At 37.6% G+C, this 23,591-nt stretch overlaps 1 protein-coding gene across 1 annotated transcript in view; it reads right to left on the bottom strand.

Moving 5' to 3' along the window:
• Positions 1-714: 714 nt before the first annotated feature.
• Positions 715-23,591, bottom strand: part of LOC123768463 (ATP binding cassette subfamily A member 3) — a gene marked incomplete at its 5' end in the record, with an annotated part of 50,725 nt that continues 27,848 nt past the window's right edge. Inside the window, 18 exon segments of the mRNA XM_069336223.1 lie at positions 715-6,522; positions 6,727-6,878; positions 9,314-9,414; positions 9,717-9,839; positions 10,622-10,792; positions 11,470-11,570; positions 11,572-11,658; positions 13,106-13,261; positions 13,263-13,308; positions 15,428-15,542; positions 16,712-16,924; positions 17,736-17,787; positions 17,789-17,958; positions 19,392-19,557; positions 20,849-20,970; positions 21,387-21,498; positions 22,128-22,355; positions 23,270-23,422. Of these exon segments, the coding sequence (XP_069192324.1) occupies positions 6,469-6,522; positions 6,727-6,878; positions 9,314-9,414; positions 9,717-9,839; positions 10,622-10,792; positions 11,470-11,570; positions 11,572-11,658; positions 13,106-13,261; positions 13,263-13,308; positions 15,428-15,542; positions 16,712-16,924; positions 17,736-17,787; positions 17,789-17,958; positions 19,392-19,557; positions 20,849-20,970; positions 21,387-21,498; positions 22,128-22,355; positions 23,270-23,422 (2,322 nt within the window).

The raw sequence follows: 23,591 nt of genomic DNA, 5'->3' as shown, positions 1-23,591 counted from the left end.
TTCCACTTGTCTTTGTTCTTGCATCTACTCCTATCTTGGACAGGTATGGAAGTTCCTGTAGCCCTTTGTTCTTCCACTGAAACTGTCCCAGAATTGGTGCATGCTACTATGTATTGTCCATCCACCCTGGTGCTGCCTCCTCCAGTTCCCATGGTTCCCTTATGCTTCCTGGCACCCTTTTGACCCCATCTATGCTGGCTTTACATATGCCCCACACCGTCCTGACTTCACAATTTGCTGATAGTCATTAGTCCCTTGGTGGACCTTGGCTATGGCTCGCTTTGTACACTTTTGTTCTGTTGGCATCCTAACTGATATTTAGCACCTTTTTAATATTGAGCAACAGTGATAGTGCTACATACTGACTTGGGTATAACATCTTATTGGCTTCATACATTTTGACAAATACTTATTGCAGACTATGAACCGTGTTAAAAGTTAAACCTCGGCGACAGTTTGAAAAGTTGCCTGTGGCAGCGGTGAGCTGTCATCCTGCCTGGTCATGCATGATTGTCACATTGACATAGATCTTGTTAAGCAGTCAAATTAGATGGCTCTGAAATGTCTAAATATAAAATAAATTTTTTTAATAATAATTTTCCATAGGTTGTTCACCTTACTGCGATATTATACTAATAATCTGTTTCTAGAGTTGAATTAACTACCTATATAATGTAACAATGATTTCAAGGAGATAAATGGAAAGATTTCAAAGAAAATTAATAAGAGTATATTTGTCAAATCACTGTCACTGGTTGTAGTGGATGAAAATTAATACAAATGCCAAGGGGCAATTTCATGTGACAATTTTTATGATAAAATATATTGTTTATGATAATACATATCACAATACATTATTGTACCAAGATAAGTACTGTACAAAGTACAGCTCATAATTTTCCCAATGTGTTTACCAATGATAAACCTTTCATTTCACATTATAAAATATATAATTTGCTACTAAAAAAAATATTCTAGTATAATCAATGATTCTCTGCTAAAGAGATATGAACACCTGGGTCACAATAATCAATTACAGCTCTATTTTGTGCAATACACAGGAAAAATAAATTGTACAAGAGCTCACTTTCATACTTCCCAAGCTACCTATACGGAACCTTTAAAATCTTTGGTACAACACCAGGCTCTAATGAATTGCAACTGCCTAACAGACGAGGACCAGAATCTGGTCCTCTTAGTAGAAGAGTCTGGGGATATGTTTGCCACAGTACTAGAGAGCACTCTAAAACAAGCAACTTTAACATCATTTAACACTGATGTACACTCGGTGTTTTGACACTACTACTAGTTCAGGGGTTGGGAAATAAGAGTAAATTACCCCAAATGGGGTAAAAATGTAAAATTTTGGGGTAATGAAGGCTCACTTGTGTGTTTAGGTATTTCCTTGGACTGCAATTGAACCTCTTCCCATCTGACAAGGGCTTTTTGCACTAGGAGGCCCCTAGGGGGGTTTTCATATCCCCCTTGTATGAGTTTGATTCTAAGGCAGCTTCCCCTAGGGTTCATTTCTGCATGCCTCTTGGCCCATTGGATGCACGAGGTTCTTTCCCTCCCTTTAGTGGCTTGGGCGAATCTTTTCAAATACAGTACCTCTTGTGAGACCTAGAGTTTGCCTCCATGAGGGACCCGCCTCCTTTGAGTTTGGATCTTCTTTGCCTTCCTGGCTAGCAAACTATTCTTTTTTTTTTTCCCCCTCGTGTACAAGTGGTGTGAGTTTCTTTTTTTTTTCTCAATGACTGCTTGTTTGCTCCAGTTCTTGACCATTGTGAGGGGTGATGCAACTCACTCCAGTTGCCTTTGCTGTTGGGGCCCCTTGTGGCAGAGGACTTGTGGGATTGTTAGCACTTTGCTAGTCATGCGTGTTTTGGTCCTTGGAGATCCATGCCTACTGGCTCTGCAAGGACATTGATGTGCAAAGCTCTGGGTCTGCTGATTTACACAAGCTGTATGTGCCTGTACTCCAGGAGGCAGTGGCTACATTCTACACTGCCCGTCTTGCTTGTCAACAAGCAAGACAGTCTGACAGTATTGGCCTAGTCTGTAGATTCAACTTTGTCTTTTTCACCTCTCCTCTTTCTGGAGGAGGTGGTCACTCTGCTTTGTCTTCTGCAGCTGCTTCTTGCTAGCCAATTTATAACCTTTTATGTTTCCATGACTCTTGTTCTTACGCCCAGAGGCAAGTGAGACAGGGCCAAGGCTTTCTGCTGCTAGTTGAAGTAGCCCCTTGTTGGAGCCTGATTGTATGCGCTGCCCACTGTTCGTTCATTTTCTGCTGGTCGGCACTGTTCCGAGGGTTACCACTAGTTGTGGTTCATGCCGATCCTGTCATGGTGAAAGTGGCTCGCCCAGCTTGCCGACTACTGATCCTATGATTTGTAGGCTTTTTGGGTTGTTTCACACTGCCTGCTGTAGAGAGGGTCAATCTTTTTCCCACCTTCTGGGGGGTTTGGGCTTTTAGAGCAGGCCTTTCTATCTCATTTGTATTGTATCATTGTGGAGTTGGTGGCTACCAATGGTCGAAATGACCATGTCTCTTCGCTGAGTCTCTCGTCTCTTCCTGGTTCCAAAACAGGACTTTTAGAGCTCTAGTTCATTCTCTACCTCTTGGGGCTGAACAACTTCATCCCCTGCCTCACTTTCCCACATGACCACTCTGGCCCAGGTTCACTTCATATTGGAGATGGGGTCCTGGATGATTTCCCAGGACTTCCAGGACACTTATCGGCATGCCACTCCAGAAGATGAAGATATGACCATTTTGAACTGTCCTTGACCTCAGGATAGACTGAAATGTCATCTATTCCTATACTGTACATCAAAGTTTCAGGGATTGGTTGTAAAAGTGCATCAGGGTGTTTACCTTTAGCTTGAATCTGGCTCCTCATGTATTCACCGGATTGGCTCTTCTTCATTTCTTGAGGGTTCATGTTAGCCTACCTCAACTGGCTGGTGGGGACACAGTCATTATGGGTATCTGCTGGTCAGAGATCTGGTTCTTTCTCAGCTTGTGGAGTTCAGGTTCCTGGTGAACAACTGGCTTGCTAGCAAATTCCCAATAGGTCCCAGTTTATGGTGGCCCAGGTTTGGATTTGGATGGGCCTCGTGTGGGACTCGTTCACTGTGGCTTTCCCTTCCTCCGGCAGCTTTGAGGCAGCAGTCAACTGGGGTTGAAACAGACTGTGGATGCTCGAACAGTAGTATAAAAGTCTCAACTTTGTCAGCATGGTTTTTTCACTGGGAAGGTCTGTTCTGGTTTCTCCAATTCAGCCCCTCTTGCTGCTACTGCACTCTCTGCATTTGCTGCTTTGCTGGCTTGGGTTCTCGTTCCGTGGTACACCTTCCTCTACCATCACGACATTTTTATAGCCATGTCTGCTCTGGGCTGGGGCTTTGTGACCAGCGCTCTTTAAGCAGCCCAGGATCATTAGCCAGTTCCTTTTCACTGGACACAGTATGGTGTAGGAGTTTGCGACTGGCATGCCCTGAGGAGCATTCAGATTCGTCTGGTCTCTGGCTTCATTCAGCCTGTTCCCGGTGGTTGCCTGAATCAGGGGAGAGAGCTCCTTTTGAATCTGGATGCTGTGGGTAACCTGTCTGCTAGCTTCTCAGGGCTTGGTTTTCCATGTAGTTCACGTTTGGAGAGTGTCCAATGTTCTTGCAGTCAATGTTGCCTACTTCCAGTGGCTTTCCAAGACATTCAGGAGGCTTCGATTTGGATCTCTGTTAGCTTAGAATCTGCCTTCCTCTTTACACAACTCCATTCCCTGATCACAAGGCCCTCATAGTCGCAGTGGAGTTTTTTGTACCTCTTTCTTCCAGTCCAGCTGTTGCTCTGGGTCCTGGCTAACTTGGAATCCTACATGGGAATAGTAGCCCTCCAGGCTCCTTGGTGGCCAGCTCGGTGTTGGTTTCAGGTGCTGCATGCGCAGTGTCCAAACCCAGCTGTTTTTTCGTGGCTCCACCTCTTTCAGAAGTTTGACCCAGTGATGTACCTCGCTGGGTCAATACTGTCTCCTCTTATCATTTGGCACTGGTGGAACCACTGCTGCTTGCATGACAAATACTTCCTTATACATTATTTCACCTCTGGCCTGTTCATGTGCTACTTGAACCCTCTTGGTCCTTTGACAACATTCTTGCTTTACAGTACCCAGGGTTCTATTTCTTGAGTGGGGTTTGGGTTCCTCATTAACTGGTGCTAGTTTTGGTCAGACCTGTTGTGAGTTCAGACATTTTTGTGCCCGGTTTGTGCTATCTGCATGTTGTCCTTTTATCATTGCCCACTTTGGTTTGCTTAGATTCAGTTTCTATCCCATTTGGGATAGAAACCGGGGGGGTGGGGTAGGTCTGATCAGATTTCTCGTGGGCTTCTCAAGCAGTTGTGCAAAAGCCCACATAGTATGCACAATTCTCCTCTATTCCCACTGTTCATGGATACCTATGATCTTGACTTGAAATTAGCTGGACATTAGTCTTTTATGGAGCTTCAGGGTATGGCTGCACTCTGGTGGTTTCTCTTCTGTCACTTGTAACAGGTTGCTACAATCTTTTTGATAAAGTTCTGAACTCTGTATGCAGCTTTGTTTCTGGTTTCATGGCCAGTTCAATCATTATTTTCCTTTTTTTGTTGAGGAGGGGGGCTACTACATGTCTTTTCAAGGCCTTGCCCCTTCCACTGGTATGCTCAGGTGCCTTCCCTCTGTGGTTAATGCTTTCTGCCAATTTTAACATGTGGATGTTTCTGGTTTTCAATGTTTGTATGGGATCCCAGTGGCAGGTCTTTTGATGCCACCTTGGCACTTGTCTTCTAAGAAGCGGTATGCAGTGGCTGGACATGCTTTTCACCTTCTCTTGTCTCTCCACTGCCATAGGTATTGGTTGTGATATTTTTACTTTTAATATATATTTTGTTGAACTTGGGTAATGCCTCTTGGTGGCTTTTGGTGTGGTTGTCTTGTCATTTCCTTTTTGGAATGTTTTATTTATTTTTCTGTTTGACTGAGGTGTTTGTTCCTGCACTGTCTTTTCTGCTGAAGAAAGGGTCTGAAGGGTTTCAAAAGATTCCTTTAGTTGAGGGTTGGTTACTCTGGCTGGGGGCATGTTTTGTCCTGTTGCAGTGGTGCACTGCTTCTTGCATACTACTAGGAGGTACTCGGGTGCAAACTTTGTTAAACCCTGGTCCCTTGTGGTTTGCAGGGCGATTAATTTAGGCCAGCCTAAAGTCTCTGCTTGGACATGCAACATCCACAAGTTTATGGCGCTGTCCACCTTCTTTTCTAATATCCTGAGTAGATAATTAGGTTTGTTGCTTGGGTGCTCTCATAGTTATCGTGAGGTTATCTCGAGATGATTTCGGGGCTTTAGTGTCCCCGCGGCCCGGTCCTCGACCAGGCCTCCACCCCCAGGAAGCAGCCCGTGACAGCTGACTAACACCCAGGTACCTATTTTACTGCTAGGTAACAGGGGCATAGGGTGAAAGGAACTCTGCCCAATGTTTCTCGCCGGCACCTGGGATCGAACCCAGGACCACAGGATCACTAAGTCCAGTGTGCTGTCCGCTCGGCCGACCGGCTCCCTATCCACTTGCCATTCATTACCTGGTTAATGTTTCTAGGCAGTGCTGGGCATTGTGGTGCTGGGTTGGTCATTCTGTGCAGAGTTCTTTCGGGGTTAGCCTTTTAATTTTTTCTCTAGCTCAGGAAGCTCTTCCAGAAATCCAACATTGAATATAGTGAAATGCCATTTTCTGGTGGGAACATGGTTATCTTAAGATGATTTCGGGGCTTTACCATCCCCGTGGCCCAGTCCTCAGCCAGGCCTCCTTTTTGTCCACTGCCACAGATGCCATGGCTGGCATCTGTGGCAGTGGAGTGGCACTAACTAGGTGAACCTAGACAATGAGTGTGTACATACTTTGAATCACGAATTAAAGTATTGTTCAAGCAGTTGCTTATTTCTGCCCACTACCTTTCCGGTGGTTTGATATTGTGATGAACTTGTATGTATCAAATTCTGGTTCTGGTAGGCTCTTGTGATTCATTAGAGACTGCTTTGATACCCAAAATGTATACAAGGTTCCAGGTGGGTAGCTTAAAGAGCCATCAAAAGACCCATCAAAAGCAGTCGTTTCATTATTCGTCACTGGAGTTTTGGCAAATATTAACATGAGCATTGCACATCACAAAAATGTTTAATGATGCTTTAAAAAATTACTTTTAAATACCTTTAAAATACAAGCTCAAATACTCGCCCAACCCTCACATTACCTTACCAATCATACTTAAAAATACAACATTCCATGACTAGTGTGTGTCCAAGCTAATACTGTACTAACATTTAGTATCAACTTGCTTGTCAATATTGTATTGAAACCAAGTTGAATACTTTTACAATATAATTGACAAGCTATTTCTTACTGTAATTAAGAATTTAACGACAGTCCTGCCCCTATCTGTTGTCATTTCCATCAGGTCTTTGTCCACGGGTGAATGTCAGAAAAACCTGGAAATGAATAAAAGGAGAAATGGTAATTGGAAGTCCAGTAGAATACTAAATCTTTTCACCAGTTTTCCTAGCTGAAAGTGAAAATATAACATGACTGGCACTCCAAGCTAATATTTTAATTTCAGTTTGATTATAAAATTAAAAACTGTACAGTACATGAAAAAATAATATTTTAGCTTAGAACTTTTTAGAAAAACTAACCCTTTCAAGTGTGGTTTGAGTAACCGAGTAATCGTTAATTGGCAACTCGTGGCGATTTCTTTCTATTGTACCAAACACTGACGACCATGTGCAGCCCTCAACAGGAATGAAATATTCCAACCGTCCCCATTGCATTTCTCTCAAATGGTTTGCTGTGGAAAAACATAGTGAAGAAATTATATTATAAAAATTAAGGTAACTTGAAATAACCAACAATACTGTATATGAATCATTCCCGCAAGAGATCTCATTATGCAAGTCTCCCACTGGTTCTAATCAAGACATATCCACCAGTAATGCATAACAATCATGGTAAGACACCACATGCACAGGCAACTTCTTGTCAGGCAGAGGTCCACCTCAGGAATGTCTAGAAAATCAATATTTTGCATTACATTACAACCTCTATTCAATGAACTACATGGGACCAACCTCATTTGTTGCAACAGGAGATGCCTCCAGGATGCATTTTCCACACCCTATGGGCTAATTTCCCTTAGTAAAATTATCATTTTCATCTATAATATAATAGACAACTACCAAATGAACATTCTGCAAACACGTTTCGACATCTAGCTTATTTCTTATGTCCCCAGCCTAAAAAACTTGTTTTCAAAAGGTAGCAGAGTCATACTCAAATGAATGAAAACCCATAGAATTTAATTTTAAATATCCTTAACAGCTTTCCCAAGGCCCCAATCGTTTCTTGTAATATTGAGTACGTCTACAAAAATCATCAAAAACGTGATTGGATTCATATTCAGTGTATTACCATTCATACCTTAATATTTCCTATGTTTTATGATTTCACCGAGCAAAACTATAATTTCAAATTTTCATACGAAGGACAATAGCCAAGAGTACCTGTCTAGAGAGATTTAACCACATCTAGCTTATTTCCTATGCTCAAGCCTCGAAATCTCTTTTTCACAGGAAACAGCGGCCTCGCATTTTACTGAACAAAAACCTCAACAACTGGAAATAAAAAGAATCATAGAATTTGGTTTTAAATGTGCTCAGTGGCTTTCCCAAGGCCCCAACTATTTCTTACAATACTGTATTACCTTCATCTTTGAACTTGGTCTCATCATCCTATCCAAATCCATACATCCCCCCCCCCCCACTTCTTATTTGTTAAATCCAGCATGGAAAGTGTAATTGCCTAAGTGCAGTTACAGGATGAAGAGGTATGCTCGTGATGTCCCGTCTTCCCACTACTCTGTTGTATAACACTTTGAAACTACTGACGTTTTTGGCCTCCTTAGCTTGTTCCAACGGCTACCATTGTTTGCAAAAGAAAATTTTCTAATGTTTTTTGGCACCTTTGTTTCCTTAGCTTAAATCTATCTTGTTCGTGATGTTGCTGGTTTCAGGAATTCTTTCTTGTCAATTTGGTAAATTCCTGTAAGAATTTTTTACGTGATGATCATATCACTTCTTTTTCTTCTATCTTCTAGTTTTGGTATGTTTAATGTCTGTAGTCTCTTCTCATAACTATTTTTCAGTACCAGAAGCCATTTTGTAGCATGCCACTGCATCTTTTCCAGTTTATTGATGTGTTTCTGGAGATTTGGGCACCATACAACTACTGCATATTTCAGTTTTGGTCTCACAAAAGTCATGAAAATTTTCTTTAGTATTTCACCATATTATTAAAAGTAAGTGTGAAGTTGAAAAGCGACGCATACGCTCCTCTCACAATGTTCTTTGTGTTCCTCTGGCGACAGCTTACTACCCAAAACCACCCTTAGGTTTCATTCTTTAGTAGAGTTCTGTAATTCCATTACACATAATTTGTAAGTTGTGTGTGGTCTATTTTCTCTAAATCAACATTCCATAACACTGCATTTATTCACATTGAATTCCATCTGCCACTTGACGCTCCAAGCACTTACTTTATCCAAGATCGATTTGAAGAGCATTACAATCATCTGTGCCTCCTATCTTTCCCAGTATCTTAGCATCTTCTGCAAACATGCAAATAATTTTGTATTCCTTCTGGTAGATCATTTATGTAGATAACTAACATTACTGGTGCAAGAACTGAACCTTGTGGTACTCTGCTAGTAACACTCCTCCAGTCAGATACATTGTCTCTGATTACTGCCCTCATCTGTCTATCAGTGATAAGTGATAGTTCAAAAGGAGTTTGGCTAATTATATATTTACTTATGATGGCCCTTTTCAGGTGAATTCATTTCCTCAGTGACTCCATATATATGACCATGCAAGGCTGGTTGAAAATTCCCTGCAATGCATGTTGTATAGCACCCTGTCTGTGCAGAGGCTGTCAAAGGATAATTAATTAACTGGATATTACTTGAAGGCATCGAATACATAAAATTTCCAAAGCTAATTAATACACTTCTTTCATTCAGATTATGAGACATACTGTATTTGAGAGTGAAATGTATTTTTCCTTCCATTGACATTCACATTGTCTCAAGGCTGTTCTTCGTTCTTTCATTAGAAATACAATATTCTTCACACAATTAAAAAAAATTGAAAAGCATCACAAATATTCTATCTTACACACTCCTCCCTTTACAACTGCAGGAGTAAAATCTGAGCACACACACCACCCTACCTGGAAACTTTTTTTCAATAAAATGTTTGACAGTCAGCATTTCTGGTGGCATCTCTGCAAGGCTAGGGTCATGGCCATCTTGGGAACTAGACATACAAACTCTGGGGACAAAAACAGTTTATTCAAATCACTATACTGTATATAACAATGAAGTGTGTTGCAAGAACAAAATTTAACACTTTCATATAATTTTTCTCTGACATCACTTTGTATTAAGGGCAATAAATTTAGTTTCTTAAAATTCCTATACAATATATATAAAATCTTTTGTAGAAAACTTCATGAGATTGTTAAAATTACCAATTTGCATGCTTTGTATACATAAAAGTGGTTTTCTTTATATAAATAATGTATCTACAGCAATAAATGTATAGCAAATCCTGGGTTTGTGATTGATACTTACCTGATGATGACAGAGTAGCCCTCACTGAACTTGTTCTTCAAGTGTTGTGGTGATCCTATACAGCAGAATTTCCCATTGACCATGATGGCTAAACGAGTGCAGAGCGCTTCACATTCCTCCATGCTGAGCAGGGAACATAGCTGATGGTTAACTCTGTTTGCTTTATGCAAGGCAAACCCCATGCTAAACTATAAACTAGTTAATTTTGCCATAAATATATGCTATATTACAATAAATACTTTGCAAAACTTTCCTGTAAAATAATTGCTGATGATAAACAATATTCAACTGCCAAATTGAGCATTTTATATATAACAAAATATTTTATATAGCATCTAAAAGCTACTGTACATTATAATTTAATGGAAATTTACAGTGGCATTAAGGAATTCAGACTATTTTATTATCTTAACAGCAAGCTCCTTAATATCCAGATATAGTCTCTTCATTTAAAATGAGAAATCAAATGATATTTTAAAAATTGTATAACTAGTGTTTACAGTTATGGTATGTGCATCTTGTAGCGTGAATGAGTATGCAGTAGCAAGTGATATATGCAACTACAAGTCCATGGCCATCTTTATAGAATTGAGAAAATATGTACAAAATCTTGAAAGATTTGAGAAAAACGAAAAAGAGAATTTGGGACATATTTCAGTACTGGAAATTAAACAGAAATGGGAGTTGACCAGGACACACAATTGTAAATATTTTATTTCTTCACTTATATAAGGTAGAGGATTTGGAGAAGACCGAGAAAGTAAGACATTCACAATAACACCCATCCATTCACCACACCTTTTCAAATTATAGCATCACAGAAATGCCAAATGCCACCACAATACTCCAGCAGATCATAAATGTCCATGATGACAAAATAAACATACAGGATCGAATATATTTACCTATGAGAGGTGAGTATAATGCTTCTACCAGCATCCCTTACAGAAGTGAGGACATCCCAGAGCAACCTTCGCGCCACAGGATCCATCCCCGATGATGGCTCGTCTAGCAGCACCAGTGGAGGGTCTCCCACCAAAGCCACTCCAGTGCTCAATTTACGCTTATTTCCTCCACTTGTAAAAAAAAAAAAATGCTAATTAAATTATTAACTAGACTAAAGTGTAATTAAAATTATACTTACTGAAATTATAGTGTAGTATGGAATTTCACAAAGTGTAAAAATGTTTTTTCTTTCTCCTTGCCCAAAAAAATACCGAGAGGCACTTATTATTCCTCATACAGTAATTAAATTTTCAAACAATTTCTTTTATCAAAATTAGTTACCTATTATTTAAAGCATCTGCATTATTGTGATATTCAGTATTAAATTTTTCTTTGCTATTTATATTAGCCACAAAAAAATATGATGGGGTAAAGAAAATTTGATGTGCAGTACACACAAAAATAAAAAAAAACACAGGAAGCATTACAGGCCAAGTCAGTTATATTGTTAATGATGCATTTGGCAAATAAACATTTAACAGATGCCTGTTTTCACCATTTTGAGAAATATCTGTAAAAAACTATTTTACAGTACCAATGCATGCAAACAACGCAAGGGTACTCCTGAAGGGTTAAATACATTTCCATGAAATAAAAATAAATTTTCATATACCCAAATATTAGTCTGTATAAACAATCAGAATATATCTGTCTGTATAAACAATCTATATAATTTGTTAATTTATGGAATTTCATATTATCTGCGATTCCCAAATATACAGTACCGTGTTATGAAACTAAACTTTACCTGTAGTTGCCAAACAAGTTGTCCAAATGGTGTGTAACAAGAAGTTGCTCAGCAAGACTATTAATCATTTCCTCAATCTGGCGCTCGGGAACTCCACGCAGGCCGTGCAAACATGCGAAGTGACTCTCTACCAGTCATGTGATCGTGTAGTGCATCAAACTGCGGACAATATCCTATCTCCTGCTGAACCTGCAAATAAATGAACACTTAAAAGTAATAATGTTTCTATGGAACAGAAAAATGGAAAAGGGTGACAGTAACTTTAATGTATAATGAAATCTACCCCTAACTTTGAATCAGATACAATTAAAATGTGTAAAGAATGCAAGTATTATACAGCAGGCACATTTCGGATTTTAGATAATTCCAGTGTATTAACCCTATTAACTCTATTAGGAGTAAAGCATAAAATACATAGCCATTCTCCAGATGTTACACAGATACCACAAATTTAGGGTGAAAAAAAAGTAGGTATCCCTTTAGGGAATACTCTACCTCAAACTAGCAGTCAGCTGAATAATATTCAACCCTTCAATTTTCATTAATATGATCAAGTCCTGTACTTTATTTATTACCACCAACACTTATATTACTAATATATGATCACCGCATGCACCATGGATAGTAAATTCACAATGGCACTATTTTCATCAAGTGCTGTAGCATGTTGCACCGTATTTGCTCTACTGTACTTGGCAACACGAAGATACTTCTCTCCACCACAACTACTCTAGACTTGTACTAATATTTACACAAATATTATAGGATTACCAAGAACATCATGATCAGTAACAGTCACACTGACACAGTATTTTCATCAGACTCATTATCTTCCAGCACTAAATTTTCTCAACTTGGCAGATCAAAGAATGACAGTGAAGAAGCAGAGTTTTGTGGCTGCCACCTTGACCACTCCCTTACTCGCCCTCTCCTTACTGTTAGTCACTTATATATTATCCATCAGAAGCAGAAATAAGTCTCTATAATCACTAAATGCCACACAGGAACTATCAGCCTTTACTAGCTCGTGGTAGCAGAGCTGCTTCATTTGACGAAACTACAGAAGGGTCTAACCTGCCACAACTGTAATTGCACCATGATCAAAAGTGTTCGCATCACTAGCACGATCACACCTCGACCAACGCCAAGATCATTAAAAGTCACAGACATGGTATCATCTGAATTTGTAATTTGTAGCATTAAATTTGCTCAGTTAGGCAGCATAAAGAATGATAATGGGTATTCTTGGCACCCAAGACCTTGCTATTAGTACCTTATTTCATCTTAGTAAACTTGAAAGCTCTCTGTAATATGTGTAATAAATTCAATTTGATATATAAATGTGATAGAAAATAAATTGAGCTGTGCATACAGTGCACAGCTCCAGTATGGTGAGTAATCTATTTACTAATGCCTAGGAAGGAAAAACTTAGAACAGTAAAGACTTTTTCCAGTTTAGAGGATAGTCTCCAGGGCCATCTGGTAATGGAACATAACCAAACTGCCACCTTGACTTATAAACCAGTGCTTGATAAAATCATCTGCAGATGACTGAAGCAACATAAGAGTTAAGAAATAGCAGGGGTTATTATTACTGATCTCTATACTGTATTAATAAAGTACTATTGATTGCTACCTTCTTCAGATCAGATTTAATGCTGTATCCATTCACAAATGCATCACCAGAAGATACAGGTAGATCCCCAGTAAGCATTTTGAATGTTGTTGTTTTTCCTGCTCCATTAATTCCAAGAAGGCCAAAACACTCGCCTAGAGGTACTCCAAGGTTGAGACTGGTTCACTGCCATGAAGTCTCCACCGTAATTTTTGCACAGGTCCCTGAAATATAAAAATTATCAACTTAATACAGTACTTTACACATTCTTTAGTAACACACAAATGTTCATACTGTATAAATAAATATTTTTGTTGAGGAATCTGTATTGATATGTTTCAATAGTGGAATGTCACACAAGTCCTTTGAAAAGCTATTCTGTTGTGTAGTAGAGAGAAAGCCGGCTCATAATGTCCACAATACTAATTGGTTTATCTGTACATTCCTCTAAAGCTTATCATTAATGAATCTAAAATAAGACCACTACTTAATAAAGTTTGCCCTACATGTCAGGCCTACAATTGCAAGTGTTTATTATAATAATTTTGAATCTCCCCCCCCCCCCTTACCATCAACACTTGTCTAAACCATAACCCTTTCCATAAAGCAACTTATTTTTAATTTATATATACCTGTACAAGAGTTGTTACATTCTTGTACAGCCACTAGCACACACTAGTGTTTAGGGCAGGTCCTTAATCTTATGTTTCCCTCTTCATAAATGATATACAGTATTGCTATTCTATGGTATTTTACAACATGCTTTTTCAAAATGATGAAATTATGATAGCTTTCTTAAGACTTCCATTTCTTAAATCCTTGAAAATTTATCATTCATGCTTTAAGTGCAAAATCATAAAAAAACTGTTTCCTGTTAATCTATACAAAAATCATGTCACATTTTATGGCAGAAAGTTACATCCTATAAGCAAGCTATGCATATTCAGTGCAAATGTTTTCCAACAAAGATACATCAGTTAAGTATTACTTTTGAAGTTCTGAACCATGTTGATTAACACCTTTAATCTCCGTACTCAGACTAAATTCTTAAACAGCATCAAAATTTAATGTCGTACTATATTTTACTCTGACCTTAATGTTTAACAAACAAGGTACACAATTTTGAGACAGGCTTTCTTAAGCAAGTGCCGATTCACTCAGGCTTGACAGGTTTCTCTCTCTTCTTCCATCCTGGTCAGCTTAGTTTTTCTTGTGTGTTAACCTGTTAGCTCCTGCCTTGAATAAGAGAACACCGAAGTCAAAATGCCCGGTTTCTTTGCTAGTTATAATAGCAAATATAATAGCACTGAGTGGACCGAATTTCAATAAAAACACTTTTGGAATATGCAGTCTTGTATGGTGTTCTATATCTTAAGAAGCACATCAAACTGGAAAAGGTGCAAAAACATGCAACTAAATGGCATCCGAAACTGAAAGAGAAGAGCTATGAGGAGACATTAAAATATGCCAAAACTAGAAGATAGAAGAAAAAGAAAAACCAGCTCAATAATTGGCAGGCAATACTATTTATTACTGTGATTTTACCACACTATTATAACCATAATTACAGTATATGTATACGTTTATGTGCAGTACTGTAGTACATAAATACTGATTTAATTCTAGATAATGTACCAATATTAAGCCAGGTGCCAAACCTCCAGATTGTTAAAACAGTGTTTCCCATCTGGCCACCCTACGTATTTACTTTGCAAAAACTTCAATACAGAACAACAAAAATAATTCAAGAATTAAGTCAACTCTCACACGAGAAACAGTTGAGGGCCATAAGACAAAACACTGAAAACTAGACATGATAAGGCTGACCTTATCGAGACCTTGAAACTAATGACCAAGTTTGAGGATATTAATTCAGGCCACTTCTTTAAATGGTCAAATGTGATGCAAACTTTGCCAGTGAGGCAACAGCTTCAAGCTTAACAATGTAGGACAGAATTATACACTCAAACACGATATCTGACAGGGTTGCAGGCAAGAGTTGTTGGTTACAAGATACATATTTTGATTACGAAATATCTACAGTATGTGTTGTAAGGAAAGAGAATTGTGCTAGCCTTGAAGTTTTAAGTTCCTCTTAAGATATTGGAAATGTTAATGGTGATTTTTATTTGTTATTTTTTTCAGCAGGGACATTCCCATGCAGGCCTCTATACCTCTGGCTGTCCTGTCGTCTTACAAGTTTGAGTTACTTGGGCCATGGAGTAATTTGGATTTTCCATTAAGGAATCTGTAAAATTATTATTGGAATATATTGCAACAAAATCCAGCCTTACTTACAAAAATTATTTACAAACAAAAATGTCATTGCACTATATTACTCACCTAAAAATTAGCTTATCTGTCTGCTGAAGTTGGTCGATAGGGGTATTATGTACACGTAAACTCTCAGCCTTGACATCTTCATCTTCAGTAATCAAGTCACTTCCTGCCTCAGAATCTATATAAAAAAAATGAAAATTACTGTATTTATGTATTATACAAATAAAAACCAGAACTACAAGCATATAAAGTAAATGCTATTTACTGGAAATAAAATCCTTTTATAGTACAGTGAAACCTCGGTCTACAAACTTAATCCGTTCCAAAAGACGGCACCGAAACAAATTTTCCCATAAGAAATAAATTTAATTAATCTGTTCTACACCCCCAAAAAAATTACAAATACATTTACTCATATTTTTCATACGCAAAACAATCGGATATAAATATAAACCATAAATAAAATAAGTGAACATTTAACTGCACCTTACTTTTACTGAGGATTCTTGTTGGCGTATGGTAGATGGTGAGGAGGAGGAGGGAAGGGTGATAGAGGAGAGTGATTAGAAGGACCATCCCCTGGTCACCTTAAACGCTTTTATTTCTGCCTCACTGGTTCCAGATTTTCCTTTCACACATTTCACTGCCTCTTATGTGGCAGCCAGTCAGAACCAGTCATTTACAGTCACCACAAGTCAGTCAAGCATTCACAGTTGTGGTAGCAACCAGTTAGGTATTTACATTCAATCAGGCATTTACAGTCAATTGAGCTTTCACAGTCGCAACCAGTCAGTCAGTAAACAATAAGAGTTTATTGTCAGGCAGTCTGCTTCTCGATCCACTGGCTGGTAGCAAGGAAGCCCACCAAAGTAATACCATCCAGACATTCCAGTGTGAGGAATGGGAGGGGGGCCAGTGTGCAGAATGGGGAGGAGGGGGGGCAGGGGAAGGACTTGGGGAGTGACCGGCGGTGACTCGCTCCTGTGTTAGTCCTAGTCAGAAGCTCGCCCACTGCAGCAATCCATCTCGCTTCACTGCCTGCCTTCTCACTGCTACCTACCCACCCACTCTGCCATCCGTCCTGCTACTTACCTGCCCACCAACTGTCTCCTGACCACCCTGCTACCCCATTTTCTGGGTGTCATTTTCTGGGACTGTATCTACTGGATATGTGCCAAAATGGTAATGAATAAATACTGTAAATTGACTATCAAAAATACATTACCTAATGAACTTGCTACATATACATATAAAAATAATGATACCATTTTGTATGCGAGTGTGCAAAATTTTTACTTCACTACTAAATTCATGAATAAAACTCTTCTCTGAAAGAATAGTACAAACCTTTCATAGGCTTAACAGCCACTTTATGCCAAACTCGAGCTAATAAGTATCTGAGTCTCTGGAAGACTTTCAGCTCTGTTAAGGCAATGAGGAAGTAGAACAAAATTCCTTCTATACCCATGAATACCAACATTCGGCCAATGCCAAGCTTTTCCCATGCAAGAAAATCTAGGTTCCAGCTGACACAGCCAAAGCTTCCACATTCACCAGTTTCTGCAAAAGAAAGGTAATTAGAAGAGCTGAAAGTGGGGAAGATCATTCCCAATAACTTACAAAAAAATAACAAAATAGAAATAACTTAAAGGGGCATATGGATGAAAACTGGCTCAAGGGTAGTGTGTCATGCTGTTAATAATATGGTAAAGACAAAACCCAAGCTCCATGTTGGAGCCTGATTGCTAAACAGGATGGTGGGTGGAAATTGTGAATGTGGGTGTTGGCTAGTTGTTGCAAATTTGCTTTTTTAGTTTGGCACTTGTCAAACATTTCTTGGAGAAAAGTTCAGCGTTTGTGACCTTTTTCAATACTTTTGTAGATGGTAATGTAACTGCTCAAGTTCAGATTCCCACAATCTCCTCATCTCATAGAAGGAACAATGAGAGTTTGCACAAGTTCTTGCTCCTGATAGGTAAAGAGTCTCTTGGTTGACTGGTCTAAGTTTGTCTGGCATGTATCAATGTGTAAGCTGAGAAGAGGCTCAGTGGAGCTACTGACAAAGCCCATAAAAAAAAGGCATTTTTTTACACTATGTATTTTTGCATCATTTATCCTTAACAAAACACTGGAAAATGTGTCCCTTCTATACATTCTCTACAAAATGATTTTTTTAAAGTGATAAATATTTATAGGAATTTAAGAAGAGAATGTATAACTTTACTAATAAAGTTTTATCTCCAATATTTATTCTTAAAACTTTATTTATTGTATTCCTTTCACAATTATGTAAATTGAATTTTAAAAAGTATATAAACTATGCACACACAAGAGGAAGAAAATAAACAGTACAATAGCCAAAACAACTCACCTCTGCAGCAGGGGTTTGGAGCAATCCCCAAGGAGCATATCAAGCCTAACAGTGGAACGGCTACAAATTTCTGTAGACCTATAATTACTATATACATCAGTAATAGCAGCAGCCATAGCATAAGATGGGAAAAGGAGAAATATCCAGTCCAGCAGATCTGCCACATGACCAAGCTCCAGATCTGGTATGCGAAGGATGGTCACAGTGATGACTGTAGCCATGCCTGTCAACACACAATGTTTTAGTTAGAGGAGGAGAAATTGAAATAAGTTTATTGAGGTAAAATATACACAAAGGGATGAGGTAGCTCAAGCTATTCTCACCCCGTTCAGTACATCGTGTTAATACATACATAGACACACATCACAAACAATAAACATATTACCGAACATTCTGAGAGATAAACATATACATTTCCTAGAGGAGGAGGAGAGGGTGCACAATGAAATCACAAGAATATGATTAATCTATGAATAAATATTCGAGGCCATACAATAGAATCAAACCCGCGTCCCTAAACTAAGGTACAGCCTGTACATGGGATATGGATTCGATTCCACTGTATGGCCTAAATATTTAAGAGAGGGCGTTTCCTCGTACTGTAATATATGCACATCACTGGCACTCTCAAAAACATAAATATTCAATGCAGGGTCAACTGATTTCACCTTTGATATGCCTAATCCATTAAACTGATTTGCCCCATTACTTAAATGATGAGTTTGAGATATCCTATTCAGTTTCTCTATAAGGCAAAATCCTAATGTACCCCTTATCCAGATATGGCAGGTTGACATTTTCCATTTACACAATGTTGAATATTCTTACAGAAAACAACTATGTCTGTCAAGAACTCGACAGGAGATTCCAGGGAAATCAATAAGATAAAATCAAGCAGAAGACCTGTTGCTCCATTGGTGGTGGTAGACGGAAAGAAACTTCAATGAACAACAAGTAGTATATCTAGAGATAATGAGGTAAAATCAAGAGCTAATTCCAGCCTTATGGAATTAGCTATGAACAAGGCAGTTGGAGCAGATCAAAAATTAGCATGGCTTATGAAAAGAAATCAGGGATATTATGTCACCCAATAATTTGTTTTCATAATGAAATACTGGTTACAAAGGAGACAGACAGGAGGCATAAATTACAGACCAGGGAAAGATTGTGAAGTATCTGGAGAGGACAAACCTTTGTAATTGAGAGAGAGAGAGAGAGAGAGAGAACAACAATTACCAAGACAAAACAAAACTGGGTAATTGGCATCTTCCACAATATGGAATAACTGGAAAGGAACTAGACTGGTTAAGGGAGTATAGTTTCAACAAAACAACTTATAATAATAAAAATAATTAATATTAATATTAAATATGATAGCGAGAAGAAATATCAGTATGGATAAATGCACCATAAAGTGGAGAAGACTTGGAGCAGAAATTGTGAAATTAACCTCCAATCACAGCTTAAAGAGCAAGTACGAGAGAGAGTATTAGATTGCCGAGATGTATAAATGCACCAGGTACTGTATAATAACCATTAGGTGTGGGCCAAGAGATCAATCATGCTCCTCATTGGTGCACTTATTTAATACTGTACTCTCAAAACCTTATATATAAAAGTTTTACTGTACATATCAAATAGTATTGTGATGCATACCAGAAATTATATTAATGATAATCATTCTAGTAAATCCAGCAGAAGGCACACTGAAGAAGAATGAGCAGAGGTACATCAGAGGTAACGTCACCCAAGCGTAGTGAACGAATATCAGCATGATTCTTCCCAGCTGCTCTCCTTCACTCAGCCCCTTTAGACCAAACACCTACAAAAGATAAAACAAATTACCCTGTATACAGTGTAGTTATATGTATAATATAATTATATTATATCAAAATAAACACACACACACACAATATATAAGTAAAAATTAATAATGAATAAAACATACAGTAGCCTATACAGTACTTGTATAAAAATATGTGAGGGTCTGATTACAGTGTTTACATAGAAGGATATTTGAAAAGCAAGATTGTGACTGCACTGTATGTGGATAGTAAAGATACAATTGTACTTGTAGTTTTTTATAAGTTTGTTCATCACTAATTGGTTAATAGAATAAAAGGAAAACAGAAAAAATAAGTAATACCAGAAAAGCAGCAACATATATAAGAACTGTATCTGGCACTAGATTAATTATATATGAACATGTTGCACAAGACTTTTAGAATATAACCCCCCCCCCAAAAATGATGAGCAAGTGAGAACCTTTTATGAATAAGGCAGTTCATAGCATAGTAACTCGTGTGCTATAGAGTACAGTGGAGAGGGAGAAGTGCCAGAGAACATAAATGGAGAGTAACAATGTTTAACCCCTTGCACTGCACAATAAGGCTGGGGGACAATCTCGCTAATTATCTGTAAACTGCACGAAACTGTTGGGGAAGTTTTAAATCATCGGGTAAGATTTACACATCTGCTTCCTTATGCCTTAAGTAAACAGATGACATCTTAGACAAAATTGCTGGCTACCCTTCTGGGTATGAGGGGTGTCAGTACCAAGGAAGCGACCACGAGTAGCACATGCAGCAGCAACTCGCCACACTGGCATGCAATGAGTTGCCCACAGCATTACTTAATAATAAATAACTAACTGCAATTATTTAACAATGATAGCATTATAGAAGATCCTGATTGTGATGAAAACTCTAAACAAGGTTAAAATAACAGTGAACCCAATACTGGTGATGATGTTCACAGCACGAGGCAGACATCCACAACACACCTGAGGTTTGGTGCATATATACATAAATGAGATGGGACCTCATGTTTCTTTAGAATATAAATCTGTGGAAAATGATTCATACTCAGGATTTAGTGACCAAGATTCTGATAGTATTCACAATCATGTTTTGTTTTAAACTTAAACATGTTTGTAATAAGAACACATAATGGGTTAACATTCAGTGGAAGGAAAAGGGGCCAGGACGAGACAATATAACTTTTGAAAATGCAATACTCTTTTGAGTTTATATGTTTGACAGTGAAGCAAGGACCGGCTTAATTACCGATTATATTGCGCATTCAACAAAAGGAGTAGACCAAATAATACTCACAGACAGACATAGAAGACATAAACAGCAAGGAATCATGAACAGGATGAAATCCCAGAGAGCTAAGGCAGTCCAATATGTGATGAAATTCACACCAGATACAAACTGGAGATGTTTGGCTTTAGCTGTAATTATATGGTTAAAAACCTGATTTTAATACATGGAAAAGATTTGGCATGTAATTATTTCATACCACAGAAATATAGAACAATTTATTGATACAATTTTTTTATTTATATTATATTATTATATATATAATATTATATATATATATATATATATATATATATATATATATATATATATATATATATATATATATATATATATATATATATATATATATATATATATATATATATATATATATATATATATATATATATATATATATATATATATATATATATATATATATATATATATAATATATATAATATAAATATAATATACTGTAATATAATTATATATACAGTATATTTATATATCGGTTTCTAATATTGTGATTCAAACAAGAAAACAGTAATCTATAGTCACTTACTACTATGTTCTTGGATGATAAATATTACAAAGGAAGCTGCTAAGAAGGACATTCCAAAGGCCAAATTGAAGCCAATCTGAAAACCCAAGTTTTGCCGCTGGTCTTGTGTTAACTGCCAAAAAAGAGATAATCAAAATATAAAATTGGACTGAAAAACAGAAAACATGCAAATTTTTCCCTACAACTGCAGGAGATCAAGAGCCAAATTTTAAAATTAACAGGTATAATTATTTTAATAATTTGTTGTATCAGGACAGGAAGCCTGTGTGTGTGTGGTTGCCACCTTTCATCTTCAACTTCATGGAGCTGACACCATGGGACTTTACTCCCATTAAAGGGGGCAATGGGGCTGACCCCACCCTGCCTATGACAATCCCCACCAGTCACATTGCAACGTTGGGTGAGGTTAGCCCTAAGCATCTGTCCTCTAACTTTGGACAAACAGAAATCTACTTTTACAGATACAGTATAGATTAACAAATAAAAAATAGAGCACTGGTAAAGATTTTATTGACAAACTGCTTTTAATAAATGTAATTTTTTTTATTTGTAAGGATTTGTGAAGGTGAAAATTGCTTTTATTTGAGTCGATGTGTTCGTTGTCTTGTCTGTGAAGGGCATGTTATACGGTATTACACTTTTGACTACAACTTTAACATGTGTATGTTGGTTATTATCTACAAAAATTTCTGTTTTACAACCCCATATCAAAAGTGTCAAAAGGATTCGAAGCATAATTACCTTTTCTATGTCAGTTCTAGGTAATGGATGATTAGCCGTTGAGACAGAAATATTTCTCTTCCCTGTCATAGCTTTTAACACAGCACGATCTGCAATGGTCAGAGCCAATGGTGGGGTGTGAAAGGGTTGATTGTTGAAAATAGCCAAGATGTTGGCTCCATCTTTAACACCTTCAATCTGTAGACCAACTATCCAATGCTGGTTAAAAGATGGAAGGTCACTACTTGTCTAATGGAAGAGAAAGAAACGAGTTTTAGACACTCAAAAATGCATAATAATACAAGAGTAATTCTTAAATAAATGTTTTAAGTGCTCCTTCAAAGTTTTTACAACTTAAAACATGAGAAATACCAGAGGAGGGGAAAGGTTTTACATGAAGCTTCCACTAACAAAGGAAAGTTCACTTGATGCCTTACACACAACTTACTTGATGCCTTAACATTAATCTTCAGGCAAAAAAAAAAAAGCAAAAATTACCCAAGCTTGTATAATTATGTACAATACTTGCATAAACTAAAATTCTTATGTTGGGTATAAACTGAAGTTTCAAAGCATGAACCAATAAGCCTTCTGTAGGGTCCTTTATTGCCATGTTCTTATGCTATCACCACATTTTTATCAGAAATGGAAGGTAAAGGTAGGTAAAGGTAAATTTAAGGTAAATGAGGTAAATTATTGCTGCAATAAATAAACATTCACCAGTTTGTAATTAGAAGCTTACCCAACATGAGCATTGCCTCAATCACCCACCCACCCACTCACTCACTCACTCACTCACTCACTCACCACTCACTCACTCACTCTTCCCTTGTTGTCAGAGCAGTTTATTTCATGTTCTGAAGGGGGTAATATTTGTTAACTTCTTGTAATATATATTTCTCCTTATCACCAAGATCTTTCCAGTCCTTCAAAGTCCCTGCAATTTTGCATGGAATCAATGGTGTCTTGTGTGGTCACTCAGCCCATTATGTTGAAGGATGGTCAAACACCAGACATGGTGCATTATTTTTACTAATGGGGTAAATGATTCCCAAAGGTCTTCAGTGTTAAATGACATCAGCATAGACTCTTTAGACTTCTATTGCTTATGGGTGATGCAACCAATTTAAGGATTAGTTAATAAGACCATCAATAAAACCTACCTGATTTAGGATGAATGTTGAGAAATTGGTATCTGGTTGAATTACAACTTTCTTGTTACGTTCAGAAAAACTCGGCTCGATGGCTTTTTCTAGATCCTCCGTGTAATTGTTTGATTGAAGTACTTGAAGGGTGGAGACTGTGCCATCAAATTTCTAAAATATGTAATTAAGCAAAATTAAAAGTGAATTGCAGAAGTTCAACTAAATTAGATACTTTTAATACTCAAGTACTGTACTTCTACAAATTTATTGGGCTTTTCTCACACAACGTTTACTGGAAATTATGTCATTCTAATATTATAATTTATCAATGCAATAATCT

This window comes from Procambarus clarkii, chromosome 35, assembly GCF_040958095.1.
Source record: "Procambarus clarkii isolate CNS0578487 chromosome 35, FALCON_Pclarkii_2.0, whole genome shotgun sequence".
NCBI lineage: Eukaryota > Metazoa > Arthropoda > Malacostraca > Decapoda > Cambaridae > Procambarus > Procambarus clarkii.
This window is presented reverse-complemented; position numbering and strand designations above follow the sequence as displayed.